The 17,725-nt window shown below is 41.8% G+C and overlaps 2 protein-coding genes across 2 annotated transcripts in view; both read left to right on the top strand.

Annotated features, from left to right (window-relative positions):
• The first annotated feature begins 270 nt into the window (after window positions 1-270).
• Window positions 271-6,401, top strand: glod4 (glyoxalase domain containing 4). The gene is made up of 9 exons (XM_036536980.1): window positions 271-454; window positions 768-817; window positions 1,042-1,162; window positions 1,791-1,935; window positions 2,178-2,314; window positions 2,466-2,552; window positions 3,045-3,158; window positions 3,252-3,338; window positions 5,419-6,401. The coding sequence occupies exons 1-9, from the start codon at window positions 365-367 to the stop codon at window positions 5,482-5,484; spliced, it is 897 nt and encodes a 298-aa protein (XP_036392873.1). The 5' UTR covers window positions 271-364; the 3' UTR covers window positions 5,485-6,401.
• Window positions 6,402-8,316: 1,915 nt separating this feature from the next.
• Window positions 8,317-17,725, top strand: part of LOC118782710 (protein KIAA0100-like) — a 29,895-nt gene continuing 20,486 nt past the window's right edge. Inside the window, exons 1-10 of the mRNA XM_036536197.1 lie at window positions 8,317-9,604; window positions 10,617-10,743; window positions 11,753-11,802; window positions 12,168-12,312; window positions 13,011-13,126; window positions 13,954-14,014; window positions 15,886-16,072; window positions 16,155-16,275; window positions 16,405-16,529; window positions 16,614-16,681. Coding sequence (XP_036392090.1) covers window positions 9,537-9,604; window positions 10,617-10,743; window positions 11,753-11,802; window positions 12,168-12,312; window positions 13,011-13,126; window positions 13,954-14,014; window positions 15,886-16,072; window positions 16,155-16,275; window positions 16,405-16,529; window positions 16,614-16,681 — 1,068 coding nt within the window. The 5' untranslated portion in view covers window positions 8,317-9,536. The remainder of the gene's footprint in view (window positions 9,605-10,616; window positions 10,744-11,752; window positions 11,803-12,167; window positions 12,313-13,010; window positions 13,127-13,953; window positions 14,015-15,885; window positions 16,073-16,154; window positions 16,276-16,404; window positions 16,530-16,613; window positions 16,682-17,725) is intronic.

Raw genomic sequence — 17,725 nt, 5'->3', positions numbered from 1 at the left:
GGCCTCAACGATTATAAACGTCTAGATGGTTTAAAGATAACTTCTTCCACAGTGTCAGTTGCACACAGCCGCTTGAAACGGCGATTCTTTGTTGTCTTCTAGCAAGAGTTCGCAATATTTTACTCTGCCTGGATAACCAATTTAAGGTAGCGCCAGGATTTACAACATCGGAAATCAGCTGGCTAGATAACACGCATTCGGTGTGATGCAGATCTGCTTGCAATGTCTGGCTTTAAACTAATCGATAACAGAGCAATCGATTGACGGATTCGCTGTTGGCCCAGGAGTGTAGGATACTGGGCTGCGTTGGTCGGAAGAGAGTGGTAGCGCTACTCTGCTGAAACCAGCTAGCAGCTTTTCAGTCATGACGCTGAGACGAGCCTTGCACTTCGTCTTCAAAGTGGGCGATCGAGCCAAGACTGCCACCTTCTACCGTGATGTGCTTGGCATGCGAGTAAGAAACTTAGGTCTTTATCATCTCTGTTATGAATTAGCGACAGTGCAGGCCGCGGGACATAAATAAGTGCGCTGTTTAAGTGTTACTTTTTAAAGGAAATTTTTAGGCTGTCATTTGACTTATAATTATTGGTGTGTACTTCGTGCATACGCGGTGTGGTGTTCATTACATACATAAATTCATTACGTCAGCATGAATTTAGCTCGCTAGCAAGCTCGATACAGTAGCTTAATTCGGGCTGAAATTAGTTTTTGTGGAACTACAGTAGTCGCCCTCATGTTTGAATCAAAGCTTCAAACTCTCACTACAGATACTGCGTCATGAAGAATTTGAAGAGGGCTGCAAAGCTACATGCAATGGGTAACGTTAAGCTAATCGATGGCCTAATCGTGTTGTATTTGCATTCTGTGTGGTCTTTTATAGTGGCGCAACAGGCTAAATTACAGAACCGACAACCCATTCAAGGCATGACATGCAAACCTGGTGAAATGGTTTTTAAACATACTTTTATAATGAGTGATTTTGCAAGGACTAATACAGTCAAACATTATGTGTCAGTCATTTGAATCTCTGTGTAATGATAGCCCATACGATGGCAAATGGAGCAAGACTATGGTGGGGTTCGGACCAGAGGATGACCATTTTGTTGCGGAGCTCACATACAACTACGGTGTAGGGGAGTACCGTTTGGGCAACGATTTTCTGGTGAGTTGAATCGAGACGTGATCCTTTTGCTTTGGACAACGGTGATGAATTTCCACTTCCCTCTCAGCGCTGGCTCTTGTCTCCCTGTGTTGTAGCGAGGCCAGATTCCCACTGAACTGATGGGCTGCATTCCAGTCGGCCACTCTTCCCTTACCACTCGGTGTAGTGACTCTCAATAATGATGAGTGTCAGTAATTTTAAAAATAGGGTGACCACTAATAAGTATAGAATCTCTAAGGGGTAGAAGTGTATTGAAATGCATTTGTGTACATGTGAACACTTTTGAGTACCAAATTCATGCATTTTTGTACTGTTAGCCATAGAACTCTTACATGTAAGTCGCTCTGGATAGGAGCGTATGCTAAATGATAGTGACACTCTATTAACAAGATTAGGTGTCACTAATAGTTTTGTGTCATGCTAAAGGAGGCTGGCCTTTAAAGTTGGAATCAGTTAGGCAAAGTCATGGTTTTGTCCAGTATTGGCCATACAAAACAAGCTCTAGCTGACCAGTTGAGGGGGCAGTTGGGGGAGACTAAAAACCATTTCTGTCTTTGCTGGAGTTACTCTCACCTCGGTTTCTTACTTTTGGGAAGCCGCTAATGTCTGCTGATGTGTGTTTGCTCAGGGCTTCACTCTGCAGTCCAGCCAGGCGGTCAGCAATGCTCGGCGACTGGGTTGGCCCCTCTCAGAAGCTGGGGAGGGTATCTACCTGGCAGAGGCCCCAGGGGGCTACCGTTTCTACCTACTGGACAAGGAGCAGCCCCATGGAGGTGAATGCCGCTTACCATTATTGCTATACCTGAAAAACACAGCCTGAAAGTTACATTAAAGAATTTAAGAACCACTTGACAGATTTGCTTGTTCTTGTTAATTTTGTGTGGTACGTGTGAGAATCTTGCTGTTTTAAAATGCTGAAAACAGTTTTTGTGTTTATGTACAGACATACACACACACACACACACACTGGGGAGTGCTCGGGCCTGTTTTTCTGTATACGGCTGTTTGATACTAGATCCTGTGCAGAAGGTGTCCCTGGCTGTGTCAGACCTTCAGCGTTCCACGCACTATTGGTCCTCACTGCTGGGGATGAAGATCCTGGAGAGGAACGCGGAGAAGAAGACAGTGCTCTTGGCATTCGGAGATAATCAGGTGTGAAGGAGAGAGCAGACCAGACTCACAGAGCAGTATGAATGAAAATAAGAGAGGAGAGAGGAGAAAAGTTTGAGTATGCATGTGAATAAATTATGAAGTATGGAAATGGCATGGATGTGTGTATTAAATTGTGTGCCTGTGCTTGCAGTGCAAGTTGGAACTACAGGATATCAATGGGACAGTGGACCACGGCACGGCTTTTGGGCGGATAGCCTTCTCCTGTCCCCGTGAGCAGGTAAGGAAAGCAGATGGAACACACAGGGAATTTTGCTTCACATGAGTGGCACATTTGTATAAGGAAACAATTTCAGATTGTTGTGGTTTCATTTCTTTTTTAGAAGTAAATATAATCAGGTCTCTGAATCACTGCGTGAATGTCAACATTTATGCTTTATCTGAAACTGTCAAACAACTTGCGGTGTCCTCCATATTTACTCATACATGTGACTAAATAGGAACAAAATACAAAGCAAAATGCAAGAGCTAAAAAGCTATTGGGTTCAAATGCCAAATGGCCAAATGCTTTAGCTGTCTAATGACCTTGAATAAGCTGCAGCCAGAGCCAGTTTTACATTGGCTCTGTGTGCAGCGTGAATGACTTTGTTCAGGTGCTCCCGGTGTTAAGAAATGGGGGCTCTGTAATAGTCGTTGGTGAAATGCACAAGACTATTGAGATTGGGAACGTTGACCAATGAAATAGAACAGAACATCCATTTTTTTGCCTCAGTTACCTGATATCGAGAGCATTATGAAGAAGGAGAACCAGAAGATCCTCACGCCCTTGGTCAGCCTGGACACCCCTGGCAAGGCCACTGTTGAAGTGGTCATATTGGCTGATCCAGTGAGTGCAATGTCCAGTCTACCCTTCCAAGTCATTATTTTCTATCCTTTGCATTCATTTAAACTGAAAACTTTGCATGTCCTCTCCATCTAGGATGGCCATGAAATCTGCTTTGTGGGTGATGAAGCCTTCAGGCAGCTCTCCAAGATGGACCCCAATGGGGAGGCACTGCTGGACAAAGTGAGTCTTCCAATATGGAAACATGATGCTTGTATTTTCTGTTTTGTTTTCACACGCTGTAGTAAAAATTCTAATTCTAAAGTCTAGCGTTTTGTGTTGACTGAAAAACTGTTTCTGCAGTCGCTGGGGCAGTGTACAGGGTGGTCATAAAGTTCCAATCTATTTGTATATAAAATTAAAATTCTTTCAAAATTACATGTTAGTGTTGATAATCTGCTTCAGTCCAGTTTCAGTTTTAGCTGTAACCCAGGAGGGCCGTAAATGTTTTGTTGACGTCATTCTTGGATATGTGAAATTTTCTACTTTTGTGGTGGAATAAAGACATTTTCACAGAATTAGTTTTGGGACCTCATGACCATGCTGGTGTAAAAAAAATGTAATAGTTGGATCACTGCCGTATTAGTCCAAAGCCCACCTTCAGAAATGGCTTTAAACTGGGTTGTAGTCTACTACATTTACTTTAAATTATTAGCAACATTTTAGTTAGTAATACAGACTATGTGATGCTGTTCAGTAGCTCGACAGTTTTGAGCATGTGGGACAAAATATCAATTGGCTGCGTGCATGTGAGTGCATTGGAGGACTTCATTCATCTCACTTCAGCACTCCTGCGCAAGTACACAGTACAGAGGTTGTCACAGTGAGAGGGGCTTAATGTGCAGTTGGCAGTTCCAAAAACACAGTTGCATCAAGGGAAAAAAAGCATAAAAAAGAACTATTTAGGTACAGTCATTCCTGGGGGTAACTTCAACAATTTGCCTTCCAAAATTATTTATAATATATACATTTCTAATTATCATGGCTGTATCACAAGGTTCCTCGCAGTTTCAGAAAAAAACATATGCCAACAAATTTAATGATAAAACAAAGTCAAAGACTGTAAAATCAGGGTATTTAAATCAAAATGCAAATATTAGAACACCAAATGGTAACTTGGATAATTTCTAGCAGGTGAGAATCATTGGACTGAATAATCAATCTCTCAGCTCGGCTAAGTATTAAAGGAACCTCATATGTTGAAAATGTTGATTCTGTAAAGCCATGGTATTGCAGTCTCAACATTTTTGTAAAGAAGACACTGGGAATCACAACAGACAGAAAGGAAATTATATTTCACACTGATTCTGTTTTGCAGCTTTGACTTGATGACTCCAAATGAGCAACATGTCTTAGCTACATTTTAGGAGAATTAATCAATAATGTAAATAAGCATCTTGCCTCATTATGCTAAGACAATCAAAACAACACAAGCTAAAATGCTTTGTGGAAGGTATCAGATTGCATCCTTTTTACTGAGTTACAAGAAAAACATTGACACATTGACAGGATAATGTGACATGGGTTATCCTGTAGCTGGAACGCCCAAAGGGTGAGCAACACTACTGCCCTCTACAGAGTAACTTTTCCCTGCCATTGCAAATATTCTGTGGATCTGGTCTCATTGAAGTGTTCTAGCTCCACAAATTCTATTTTCATGACACAGCTGCCTGATTAGCACAGTGAAAAGGGAAACTAATGTAACTGTCCAGGAAGCACTGAACGCTGATATGTTGCCAAAATGGATTGTGAAACAAAAAGATGTCAGCAAAGTTTGTATGATAAGATAATTGCAGAGTCCCTGGTTGGCCCCATGGAAGGTCACATCAAAGTAGAGTGAAAGTGGCGTTTGTTGTAATCCTTCCCGCCATAAATGTGATGTCAACTAGGTCCCAACTAAAAAAAAAGACCTTCTCTGGCTAAGATATTTTTAAAAACAGATTACCAAAGACCCTGGCAATGTTTGTCTCTTACTAAAGTAAGAAGAAATGTCAATTGGAAGTAAATCTAATTTTTGCAGGGAAGATCAGTGGATGTGAAGGCCTACAATCCAGCCTTACAGGCATTGGCAGTGAATAAGGGCTTTTGTGTGGGTGAATGCAATGAAACACATTTACCTTCTATCCACATAAGTATCTGGATTTAAGTGTCTTGCTTGTATGCTTCATTTGCATGTGATGTCACGAAGAGCTGGAGTTCTTGTTGCGTGCCATCTGAATACATATGCCACTTTGACAGTGTTGAAACGCTTCTGTTTTTGTAGGCTATGGCAGCAGACAAAAGCGACGAGTGGTTTGCCAAACACAACAAACAGAAGGCCTCAGCCTAACAGCCCAAGACAGTGTCAGAGGTGGAGCCTTCCTTCCAGAATCCACAGAGGTTTCCGTTGATGTCATGGCCATGCTGGAAAACTCTTGTCGCCATTCCAGAACATTCAATGATCACAGCACTGTTAAAGAAAAACACGCACTCTGCTCCTTTGCACATGACTCTTGTGTGCCAATATTCTGTCTCCTCAGTTGATTTAAGTAGATGTAATGTGGCATGATCAAATTATGCAAAATAATGTTTTTGAAGTATAAACATATTTTATGCAATGAGCAGATTTGGAATACATGGATCAGATTTTCTCATAGCTGAGATCATGCCTTTAAGTCTACAAATCAACTGTGTTGCACAGAGGCATGACACAGGAGAAGATTATGGGAGTGGAACTTAATTGGAGCATTTTTGTCAAAAATAATGCTGTTCACAAATTAAACATTTAAATGAACTAATTCTCCAGTTTAAATAAATTGATAAAATGGATGTTGTGATCTGTTTTTAAGTATGACAAAAGATAACATAAATATTGGTGGGATGCTGCCATATCTGGGTAAGCACAGTACTATTGCTGAAGATTTCTTGGTCAGTAACTGGACTTTGATTATTGTGTCAATGGTAACAAGCACTCGGGTCTGATGGAACAAGCATATCACATTATGATAATGAGTCGGCGAGAATGAACGTCTTCAGTTATTCTAACACTTATTATTAATTATTGTAACTGGACAAAAATATACTCTTAAAACAGAGGACTTTAATATGCTTGCTTCATCCATCCTTTCACCTGGATCACTGGCAGTTGTTGATGTTAGGAGTTTAAGTAAATCTCTCTAAAATCAGGGGCTTACTCTCATCATTTGAGAAAATAGTGGATTAAGATATTTTAAAGATTATTATGGCAGAGGGGGGATATAAGAATTTATTCAGGGGATTGTGGGTTAATCCCATCTAGGATCTGAAGTGGCAAGAATTTCCTTGAGCTCTTTTCAAGTCCATCTTAAGCGGGACTGAAGTAGAATCATTTCCATACCACAGGGAAGCCAGTTATGATACCACAAACATTCTACACTCACATGTTCCATTTATTTTCCAATAATCAGATTGTGGCAAAAAAAAGAGTGAGGATTGGCTTCTTTCTTAAATACCTGCGTCAGTCATTTTGGCCCATAGTTTTTCACAAGAATTGTATATATATATATATATATATATATATATATATATATATAAATATAAGCATATATATAATATATTGTATAATATATACAGCTAATGCTGTATTTCCCTCTGACTGTCTGTAGGTCTGTGGACATTACGTCATGCCTAACAGAGGTCTCTATTTAGGTGTGAAGGCATTATTAACTAAATCGCTCCAACAAATGTCTGCTCTACAAACTGCTCTACTGGCCAAATATTGACCTCTCTGAGGCTTCCAATTAACTCTGGGTGTTTGTGTATTGTTCTGCCTAGCAGAACCTCAGTGTTTCTCAATGGCAATCACACTTTCAGACAACATTGCGTTGGTAACCTGGTCCTGTGGGTACTCCCTGCAACAACACTGAAGAATCTTATAAATCCTCACCATGTATTTAACTTCTGGTCCAGGTATTTACCGTTGTCCTTAGACTACTGCAGATTTCTGTTGACCAGACACATGACCAGCTCATTCATAAGGCTGTCTCTATGATGGGCTTTAGCCACCAGAAATATACCAGTGTCTCACTACCCCTTGTCTTACTGGATCACACAAATACATTTTTGAACTTTGTCTCAAAAACACTGAAACATAATAAAGTGTTGAGAGTTATCAGTGTAGTGAAAGATATATAGCTCAAATTTGTAGCTGTGCAGCTGATCACAATTACAGCTTATAGTTTCATTTAAGACTTGTCACGCCTAAACAGACATGAATTTTGAAAGCTCATAGCGTCTCATCCACTTGTTCATTTGTATTGCATATTTGAAAAATATTCAAAGCAAGTGTGAGGCCCTCGCAAGACTATGCAACAGTGTGCTAAACAACGAATCGTTGAGTTTCTGTCATAAGATGGTGAATTTGGTTCAAATTGCGAGCGAGTTAGCCCCATATAACTGAGAGTAAAAATGTAAACTGTAGTGTGTAGTTCAGTAGTCCTAAATGTTAGACATCCACCATGTTTCTCCGTTATAAATATAGCATTTTCCCCCTTGGCAACACTGTTTTTCGTCTCTCTTGCGTTGGCTAGAAAGTCAATGAGGGAAAGTTTTAGTGTCCTTTGAAAGGACTCCTTTCCTGTTGGAATAATACAAAAAATACTTAAGCAGGGATAGTTTGTGCCTTTGCTGTGATGCTGCGCTTCAAAGTAACCTGTTGGTATTTTTCACTAAAAGGCAGGTGAATTCAAACTCTTGGTTAACAGAATATTGGCCTAACCGCTGATTCCTCATTCCCAATATGTTGTAGTTCCCTAATAATAGTTCCCTAATTTCCCTCGCTTCAAGAATAAATTGTATCGTCACAGCTAATGTAATTTGTAGTCTTTGTAGTCTCTCCTAATAGATCATTGCAACACCAACGAGGAAAAAAACAGTAGACAGGATATGTGATATGCGTTCATTATTTTAAGTTAACTAGCTCAGTGCAGCTAGGTAATTGAGACCGTATCAAGAATTTCAATGAATGCAAATAACTAACGAGTTTAACTACATCACGCAGACGCAGACATAACGTTGGAATGGAATATCATCACAACAGTTAGTGTCAGTGAGGTTAGGGATGATATTCGCCATGTGATTTTAACTCCGGAACAGTTTTTCGGTCGGCCACAAACAAGACCGCCTTCCCTGGTACAAGCCTCAATACTGCCCGGACGTTGCTAGCTAGCTACCTAGCTAATCTGCGGTATCTTCACACCAAATTGTGGGTAGAGAACTCTTAAGCAGACAGTTTGAGGAAGCCCGCTGGACGGGTGCAAAGAAAATAGGATACATTTAGAAGCCGACTTGTAGAAATCAGGAAGTGTCGGTGTAGTAGGCAGCGAGTAAGGGTATAAAGACAAGACTGGTTGTTAGTCTGTATTTATGTCGGCTAGCCTGTGTTAGCTGGCTAGCGAGCCAAGTAGCTAACTACTCTAGCTCGCTGTGTGTCTCCACCTTACGCAGAAGCTGTCAAAATTAACATGCTAGGGCACGCAGTTTAACTCATCCTCGAAACGTTTGTTAAGGGGTAGAGTCTAACAGTTAGCTGGTTTGGTATCTGAAGTTTGTAGCTGTTTCAGCTAGCTCGCTACCTAATTTGCACGAACATTACTTTACCTAGCTAGTTAGCCATCTAGCTGTAGTCCTGACGTTGTTTTGATTACCTGGCAGCGTTTGGTGTATTTTTTTCTAAGCAGCCGGCCAGCTGTCTCACAGTGGTAGAAAAAAAATCCATTAACTTAACATAAACTTTGACGGATCACTCAGCGAAGCGGCATAAACAAGCAATAGCTAGTTAGCCAGGATTGTATTGTTTCGGAAGTTTAATGGACCCACCTAGCTAACTAATGTTAATAAGCTAACAGCAGTGCATATCAAATGAATGTAATTAACTTTAGCTAACTAGCAGATATTCTAGCTAGTCAACTATAAAATTGTCAAGTCCACGTAGATATGGGATCCGAGTGTGATTGTAGGTAGCCAGGTGCATTGTCTCATAGTATTGTCTTAATTTATGCGTGTGGTGCAACTTGCTAGGTGGCTAATTTGTATTTTTTCGGAGCCAGATAAGCAGCTAAGCGAGTGTGAACTGGACGTGTTGATACAGATTCAATGAGAACATTTTTTCAGCAGGCTCGGAATGCTGAGTGAGTATCTGTGACTGTGGATGGCCAGCTGTCGTCCCACACCTGGTGGTTTGCCGACCTGTAGCTAGAAACCGTTGCCACAAATGACACAAGTGGCAGCTAGCTACATAACAATATGGTCTTGTCGCTTGCCGGACTGTATAGCGACCATCATCGATATTTCAGCTGCTTTGTCACTAAATGCCCAGCGCTTAGTGTGGACTGGATTTGAGGTCGGGTTCCACACTGCAGCAGAATGTCTCCTCTCCTGATCGCCCTGCTGGCGCTTTTCCTGTTGGGTGTTTTATCCCTCGCACTCTTCAGGTAAGCACTCGTGTCCATGATCAGACAGAATGCTTTCTCGACTACGTGGTTTTCTCATACTTAAAAACAGAGCGCAAAAGGCGGACACCTCCCTTTAACAATATTATCAGACACTTTGTTTACACAGGTTAGTTTTCTCTGTCCTTAAGTTTGTATTTGTGAACACGCCCGTGTGTTGCTGTGGTTTCGTACGGTTTTCCTTGCAGCTAAGTGCTGTCCCCTTAATGCCCTTCCCTTGACATTCAGGCTGTTTTTACAGTACAAGTGGATTTTGTTAAAACTCAAGTCTCATAGAGCAGTGCCACTTTTACAAGTTATAAGGTGGTTAAACCCAGTCTTGCGTTTAACCTTCTGTTCTACATGAAGGTTAGCATGGAAAGTTTATTTGTATTACCCTCATTTCACCAGCACGGGCTTCGTTTTCATTCTGTGTTGCTCAAAGGGCCTGAACAATGGAACATCTTTGTGTGCAGACACAAATGATAGCTTGTCTTCAGTGGGTAATTGAATAGGACACACACACTGACAGAACAAATACAATGGGAGAGTGAAGTGAGCTTTTCTCTCAAGTCACGTTCTGGTGGGGTTTGACCATGACTCAGTGGGTATGAACTTGCGCTGTTCTGAGTAGCCAAATGTGCAAAATGCTTAATTGAAAGGCTTCCTGAGTTTAACTTTTGTTCACTGTACCAAGTTCAGATGTTTGCACGGAGACCTGCAGGTGTAGTAAGAAGAATAAGCAGCAGGGTTGATGAAGTGATGCTACATGTGAGCTTCCAGATTTGGAAAGCTTTTAAATAGACAGCATAGAAGGGCTGACAGAGCTCCGGCAGCACATGCCACAGGCAGATGAGAACTCCTCTTTCTGTTTCACTCACAGTCCCTGGATGAATTTCTTCCAGTGGCTCTTTTCACTCCATGCTGGTTAGTCTGTGTGGTTTTACATCACCAAATGTAGAGCCAGCCATGCCCCTGCTCATCATAATCTCCTCTTCTCTGTTCTGGCTGTAAGGTGGTTTGTGCGTAGCCTGGCGGTGCGGCACTTCCACAGCAAGCTGAACGCTGAGCTGAAGATAAAGTCAGTGGGCTTCTTCTCAGTCAGAGGAATCAGCATCCAGTTCCAGCCCCAGCACACTCTGGTAGGTGGCTGTCCTGTGGGGCTTCTCGTCACGCGATGCGCTTGGCTTATGTTAGGTAGCAGTGTGAACTATTCTCGCTCCCATCCGTATTAACTAACACCTCGTCTCAGTTAAAATCGACCAATAAATGGCTTCATAAAATCTACCAGTGCCATTCCTCACGTGGCAGATAAATGTGCAATAGTTTTTATGCTTTTTAATATTGTTTGTAATTTTTATTACAAGTTGTAGTCTAAAATTTTATTGAAAAAGTTTCACATGGTTCTTGTCACTGCAACTTTTCCTATTTATTAATAATTCCTTAACCGTTGTAGTGAAATCTGTTTTTGATTAAACTGATTGTTCCTGGTTGATTTGTACAGTTTTGCATTTTTCTCTCAAAAATCCTGTGTTCAAAGTTGCTCTGGATAAGAGCATCTGCTGAATGAATGTAATGTAAAAATAATCGTTGCATAAAAGATCATATAGCCACGTTTGACCAGGCAATTGTCAGCGTTATTGGACATAAAAGATCGGCTTACATCAACTTGTCTCAGATGTTGATCTATTTTAGAGGTCAGTTATCACTTTTTGTCTTTGGGTGGATGCAGAAATATGCCTGGCTTGGATAATTGTATCATTACATGATTCAGCAGTCTTCTCTTTCACTGCAAGCTTGTGTAACAGTGGAAAGGTGGGACTGAATCTTTGCCGGTCCTGGAGGTAACACCCTTGAGGCATATAAAAAACAGGAGTAGGATATACAACAAGGTCCATAGTAGTGTGTTTGCAACCCTTTAATCCTTAAACTAAACATGTGAAATTATGGATTTTGTTGCATTGCAGTAAATTAGATTTTATTTGTCCCAATCAATGTTAATTTTTTCTTAGGACCATGTGTGTTTCATGTTCAGTAAATTCACTCTGGTTCTCAGTTTGTGTTCTCATGTTTTGACTTGTTCTGGAAAAGTGTACTTGTTCTGCACCTGCACTAACTTTTTTTTCCCCCTTGTTTGGGGGGATGGGGTAGGAAATTGACAGGATATGGATCTCAAGCAGAGTATTAAACCCAGACCTGCCGTGAGTATGAATGGAATACTTTTAACAGGGTGTCCCTCTGGGTTCTGTGTGTTTGGCACTGTTCCTCAGAGGTTGTTAGCACAATTGTTGAAGTTTGTGGGTCATCCACCATGCCGTTGTGGAATTTGTCCTGAAAAGTCAAAGTGTTGTCTCCCAGGAATCAGTATAAAATTCCAGTCTTGTTAAGTTAGGGTATATTTAATTGAAGATGATAGTAAACTCAAGTTTAGTTTGGTCTAAATGTAGAACATTTAGACAGGATTTTTTTATGGAACCTATATGATAGATGTTCTTTACCATTTCACTTGCATCTATAAAAGAAAGTTGCTCCTCATGCCGTGTGGTCCTGCGCATGTGTTTCCCAGCCGCTACCTGGCACTGTGTGTGGGGGAGACACGGGTGCGAGTGGACCTGCAGGAGCCACTGAGGCCCCAGGTGCCCGGCAGGGACCACGGCGGAGAGCTTGAGAAGCAGCTTCTGAGCCCGGCTGTGCTGTGCTTCCTCTCTCAGGTACTGCACCCCCCCCTCACACTCTGCAACAGTCACCCAGCCACATCTATGTTAAAGACCAAGCCGTGGTGTGTTTGTGCGTGGTTCAGCTCAGTGTGCCTTACCCAGCATTCACTGTGGAGCTTTATGTAAGCGCACTACACTCCAGAAGTATTGAAAACACGGAAGGTTGATGCTGTGCTGAGACTGTTTTGCAAATGTGTTGTTTTACTCCCATGTCGTAATGCACAGATGCGTGTGTAAAAGGAGCTGTCTAACAAAGATATGCTGTGATGCATTGATGCATTGCTGATTTATTTTTGAAAAACATAAGAACATGAAAGATCATAAAATCCTGTCCGTCAAACTAAAAGTCAGCATTGTCAGTCAGTGTGTTTAGTTCTTAAGTGAGCAATGTCATTTTTACATTTTGCCCCTCATTATCAATTAAATTCATTTGTTAATAGGGGTTTAAACTTTCCCACAATTTGTGTTTTTTTTTTGTAGCCTAGCCATGCCGTAAAGTAAGAAAAACTCTTAGTGTTAGTGTTAGTTACCCTTAGTGTTGCTCATAAGCCATTTTTAATTCAATGCATGAATGCATCAGCAAGTTTATATTGTTGTCTGCTCCAGGTAATTACAGCAAATATAAGAAAATGACATCTGTGCTAACATGCGGCCCCCCCTCCCGTGTATGTGTGATCCTTGTTTCTCCACAGCTTTCTGTCCATATCAGCTCCATCAACGTGATGGTGCTGAACCTGACACTGGCCGAATCGCTGTGGCACATGACCACCACGGGCATCACCCTGCTGCTCAACCACCAGAGCAAGAGGTGCGGGCAGTCTGCACTCGCTTTACATTTACATTACATTACATTTACGTTATGTTACCGTTGATTAGCAGATGCTCTTATCCAGAGCAACTTGCATAGGTTACATATTATCTATTTGGATTATTTAACAATATATACTAAGGCAGTATGGGTTAAGTAACTTCCCCAACCACTGCCTTGTTTTTTTCACTGCTATTATTGTTTGTAATTTTTATTGCAAGTGGCAGTCTCAAATTTTATTGAAAAAGTTTCACATGGTTCTTGTCGCTGCAACTTTTCCTATTTATTAATAATTTATTAACCGTTGTAGTGAAATCTGTTTTTGATTAAGCTGATTGTTCGTGGTTGATTTGTACAGTTTTGCATTCTTCTCTCAAAAATCCTGTGCTCGAAGTTGCTTTGGATAAGAGCATCTGCTGAATGAATGTAATGTAAAAATAATCGTTGCATAAAAGATCATATAGCCACGTTTGACCAGGCAATTGTCAGCGTTATTGGACATAAAAGATCAGCTTTCATGAACGTGTCTCAGATGTTGATCTGTATTAGAGGTCAGTTATCACTTTTTGTCTTTGGGTGGATGCAGAAAGGTTAAGTAACTTCCCCAACCACTGCCTTGTTTTTTTTTTTTTTTAACTTACTACCGACTGCTTAACAGTAAACCACTTGCATCCTTTGACACCTTTTTTCTGTGGTTTCTTTGGCACTGGTTCTTATGAGGCCAGACAGATCCTCTGGTAGAATTGTGTAGAGTGATGTGAAAGGAGTAGTGTTGAGTTGACTGTACTGTCCACCAGTGTGAATAGAAGCTGTCCCTTCTACTGCAGGCTGGCCTGGGAGTTCTCCATGGGACAGCTGAGCAGTAAGGTGCTGAAGAGCAGCCGACTGGTAGGTGACCAACTGCACTCTCGGATATTTTAGACCAACGCAACTAAAATATTAATTGGAATAACAGACTGTTAGGTTGGGACTATGTGTATATTGTAACAACAAGTTTGGATAACCTTGTTTAGTTAATGATAATGCAGGGACTCCATCTCTCTATCATTCTAGTCTACATCTCTGTGTCAGACTCTGACTTGAACTCTAATGAACAGATTGACTTTTTAAATTACATTCTTTAAGTTTATAACTACAGCTTTGATTTGAAATAAATCAGCTGCGAAAAACCCAAGTACTCATGGTGCATGGTACAAATGATGCAAGTAATTGCAATTCAATTGCAATTCAAACCTTAAGTAGTGTGATCTGTGCTTTTATTTTTGCTGTTATTGTCAAGCAACAGGTCCAACTCCTAAATGACATGTGTAGGATTTACGGTGTTTGTTTTAGCCACAGTTGGGTCTTTTATCAGTACTTGTTATTGTTTGAAGAAATCAGTTGATAGAGTGACATTTTAAACATCACTCTGTACAGTGTTCAGAGTAATAGAACAACTTTGTACAATAACTCTTCTAACTAGTAATGTAAGGTGCTGTCCTGTGGCTGAATTCACATCATCAATTAATTCTGACATGACAATGTGAGGGAGTTTTTTTTTTTTTTTTTTTTAAAGGACTTATACAGTGTACTCGTCTTACTTCCATTGTTCTGAATTCAGCACAATGAATCAATCTTAGCTCACCCACGGGAAGGTTGGAAAAAGCATCAGTTGAAGTCCAGGGTGATGACAGCTCTTCCTGGATGGTTATGTTTTGTGCACAGTGTCTCTTATCTTAACTGTTTATCCTCTTTAACTTAGCAGCCTTGATCACAGGGAGCTGAGATGCAGGTCAGCCTCTGTGCCACAGCAGGGCTTGGGAAAGAAAGGGAAGTGTGGTGGGGTAGAAGTGCCTGAGATAGAAGCGGATTGCATGTAAAGGGAGGTAAAGGGAACAGGCTGATGTTTCATTTCCACATGATACAGTATATTCCTCACAGTCTGGTCAGTCAGTTCCTCCTGTCTGCACACACATGCTGCCACTGTAGGAAATGCTGTTAATCATGCTCTGAGATTACTATCTGGCGGTCTCCATAAATTTAAACACAGTACACGGGACAGTTACTACTACAGGTTCAGTATGTTTGAAATTGGGGAAAAATACATTTCTAATTTAATACAGTCTCACTTTAAATCTACCACAGGAGGCTGAGGGCACAAGGCAATTCAGCTGGTGGGATTAGTAAATGCTGGATGCTTCACAAAGAGGATTGGCACATGGAGACATAAACCTGAATGTGTTCCATGTGTAGAAGAGAAGCAAGTGTATAGAGGGGTGGTTGAGTGATATGTTATAAGTGTACACAAGTGTACATTGTGTTCTCTGCCTAGGGTATGACAATGGTGGTTTTGCATTACAATTGCACAGTCTCTTAAGAGCCTCCTGCTCTGCCAACCGTGGACTGTGTTTCCCTACGGGTGTTTTTCATTTGTAACCTCTGCTGTGATGTAAAGGAGTTGTTTGGTATATACCACATAAATAGGGGTGGCGGTTTTTTTTTTTTTTTTTTTTTCCCTGTTCACGGTGTTGTCCTGCCTCTCATCTTGATAGGGCCATGAACGTGTCTTGTTTTGGTTTTTTCTAGCAGAGTCAGCTTGACCTGAAAGGTTGTAAAGCCCTGACTCCTCTCATATAACAGTTTAAACTTTGCTTGCCATTGAATGTTACCATCTTAATTAGGCTCATGCGCTGTGTCCTCCCATGTCGTCCGGTGTCCTCGCGTTCTCCAAAACTTGCTTTGGAGCAGCGCCAGCAGTAAGGGCTGTCTGTGGCTTTCAGCAGGACACGTGTCTGGCGGAGGTGTCGCTGAGCCTGGCGCTGTCGGGGGACGTGAGCGTGCCGGACCTGCGGCCGGGGAGGTTCGGGCTGTGCGTGAGGACGCTGCTGGCGGAGCTGCATGAGGGGCTCTTCCTCAGCCAGCTGCTGCCGTCTCCTGGCCCCTCGGAGCACACGCAGGCCGACGCAGGTGAGGAGCATCTCAGCAGGGGGAAAAGTACCCCACCGCCCGCGTTTGCCCGGCCCTTCTCACTGTTTTAATGTCCCTGCAGAATGCAAAGAGGCCTACGTGCAGACAGAGGCTGTGGAGCAGTTCCACCAGCTCATTCCCCAGAAGATCAGCGTGGAGTTTGAGAACACGAACGTCACCCTATCCATGCACAGCCAGAAACGGTGAGCCACAGGATGTAGCCCTGCGCTGGTTTGATCTGAATATTTGAGCGGTTCTTACTCTAACATCAGTAGCTGTCAGTATTATACCGGTTGGTGTTTAGTGTCTTACCGGAGGGATTCGCCCTGCAGGCACTTAAACTGGACCCTGAAGTCTCTGAAGGTGGGGTACCGGCGCGAGGACGAGCAGCTACCCCTGCGGAACTTCACCCCCGAGCTCACCTTCCCCCAGAGCAGCCTGGAGCTCCTGCTGGAGGGTGAGTGAGACAGTCAGCCGTTGGGATTTAAAACAGAAATTAAACTGTGCTGACCTGCTTAATCCCACCCCCGTGTCCCTGCAGATGGATTGCTCCTCTCCCAGAGCCGACAAAGAATCCTCTGCCTCAACTCTCTCAGGACTGTCCTGCAGGTCAGACCCCAGACTGTTTTCAGATTGAGTGTGTGAAATCACTATTATCATCCAAGGCAAAACGCTTTGAGCGCGCAAGCAAGCCAAGTTACTCGCATCTTAAAGGTACAAGTTAATATGTATTCATTTGCAAAAACGTCTGCCAGTCAGATACTCTTGACACTTCATATTATTTACAGCGACAGATACTGTGTGCTATATATATCAGTACATATATCTTTATGATTCTTATAAAGAAGTAGCATCTCACCTTTTACTAAACTGGTGGTCTGTTGCAATGAATATGTAGTAGCAATATATGTGTAATTCACTAATTTTATCTGGTTAATTGCTTGAATCAGAAGGAATTTTGAGAAGTTCTGTGGTGTGGCTGAAATTCTCCTAAAGTAACATGTTATGTAGTATGGTAATAAAATTCAGTGAAATTTCATTTCTTTTCTGTATATGACTGTTCTTTTACCTCCCACATGGTGGCTCCATTGGGCAACCCCATTAATATCACACTTGATGTAATATCACACAGTACAGCTGATATTAAGTGGGTTACAGTGATGAATTAAAATGTCATAAACCTGGTTAAAGGCTGTGCCCGTTAGGAAGCAATCAACAAACCTTCAGCTGGTTGCAATGACCAGATGTAGCTGGGGGTTGAATATGATTAAAGCTGTCCCAAAGGCAAAGATGAGAGCTATTAAGAGTGTCTTGGAGACCATTAAAGTGCAGTGCAGTTGATGCTGCCCTGAGTTGTTAATCAATCCAGTGCAGTTTTCTTTGCTCTCACATGTGTTGGCTGTGCCTGTAGTTGGTAAGAGTACAAAATATTCCAAGTCATTTTTTGTTTTGTAGTGGATTTTTCAATTAAATTCTATGGTACAGACTAAATGTTTGTAAGGAGTCAAAAGTCAGGGTCATTGCGGTTACTGCTGGCATACAACCCAGAAAGCGTGGTGGTATGCCCCTTATATAGGCGTGCCCTGTGAGCCTGCCACTTAGCAGATGATTTACCTGCAATCCCAATCAGGGCTTTTCGGTTGGTTAATACTT

Source organism: Megalops cyprinoides, chromosome 9 (assembly GCF_013368585.1).
Source record: "Megalops cyprinoides isolate fMegCyp1 chromosome 9, fMegCyp1.pri, whole genome shotgun sequence".
NCBI classification, from domain to species: domain Eukaryota; kingdom Metazoa; phylum Chordata; class Actinopteri; order Elopiformes; family Megalopidae; genus Megalops; species Megalops cyprinoides.
This window is presented reverse-complemented; position numbering and strand designations above follow the sequence as displayed.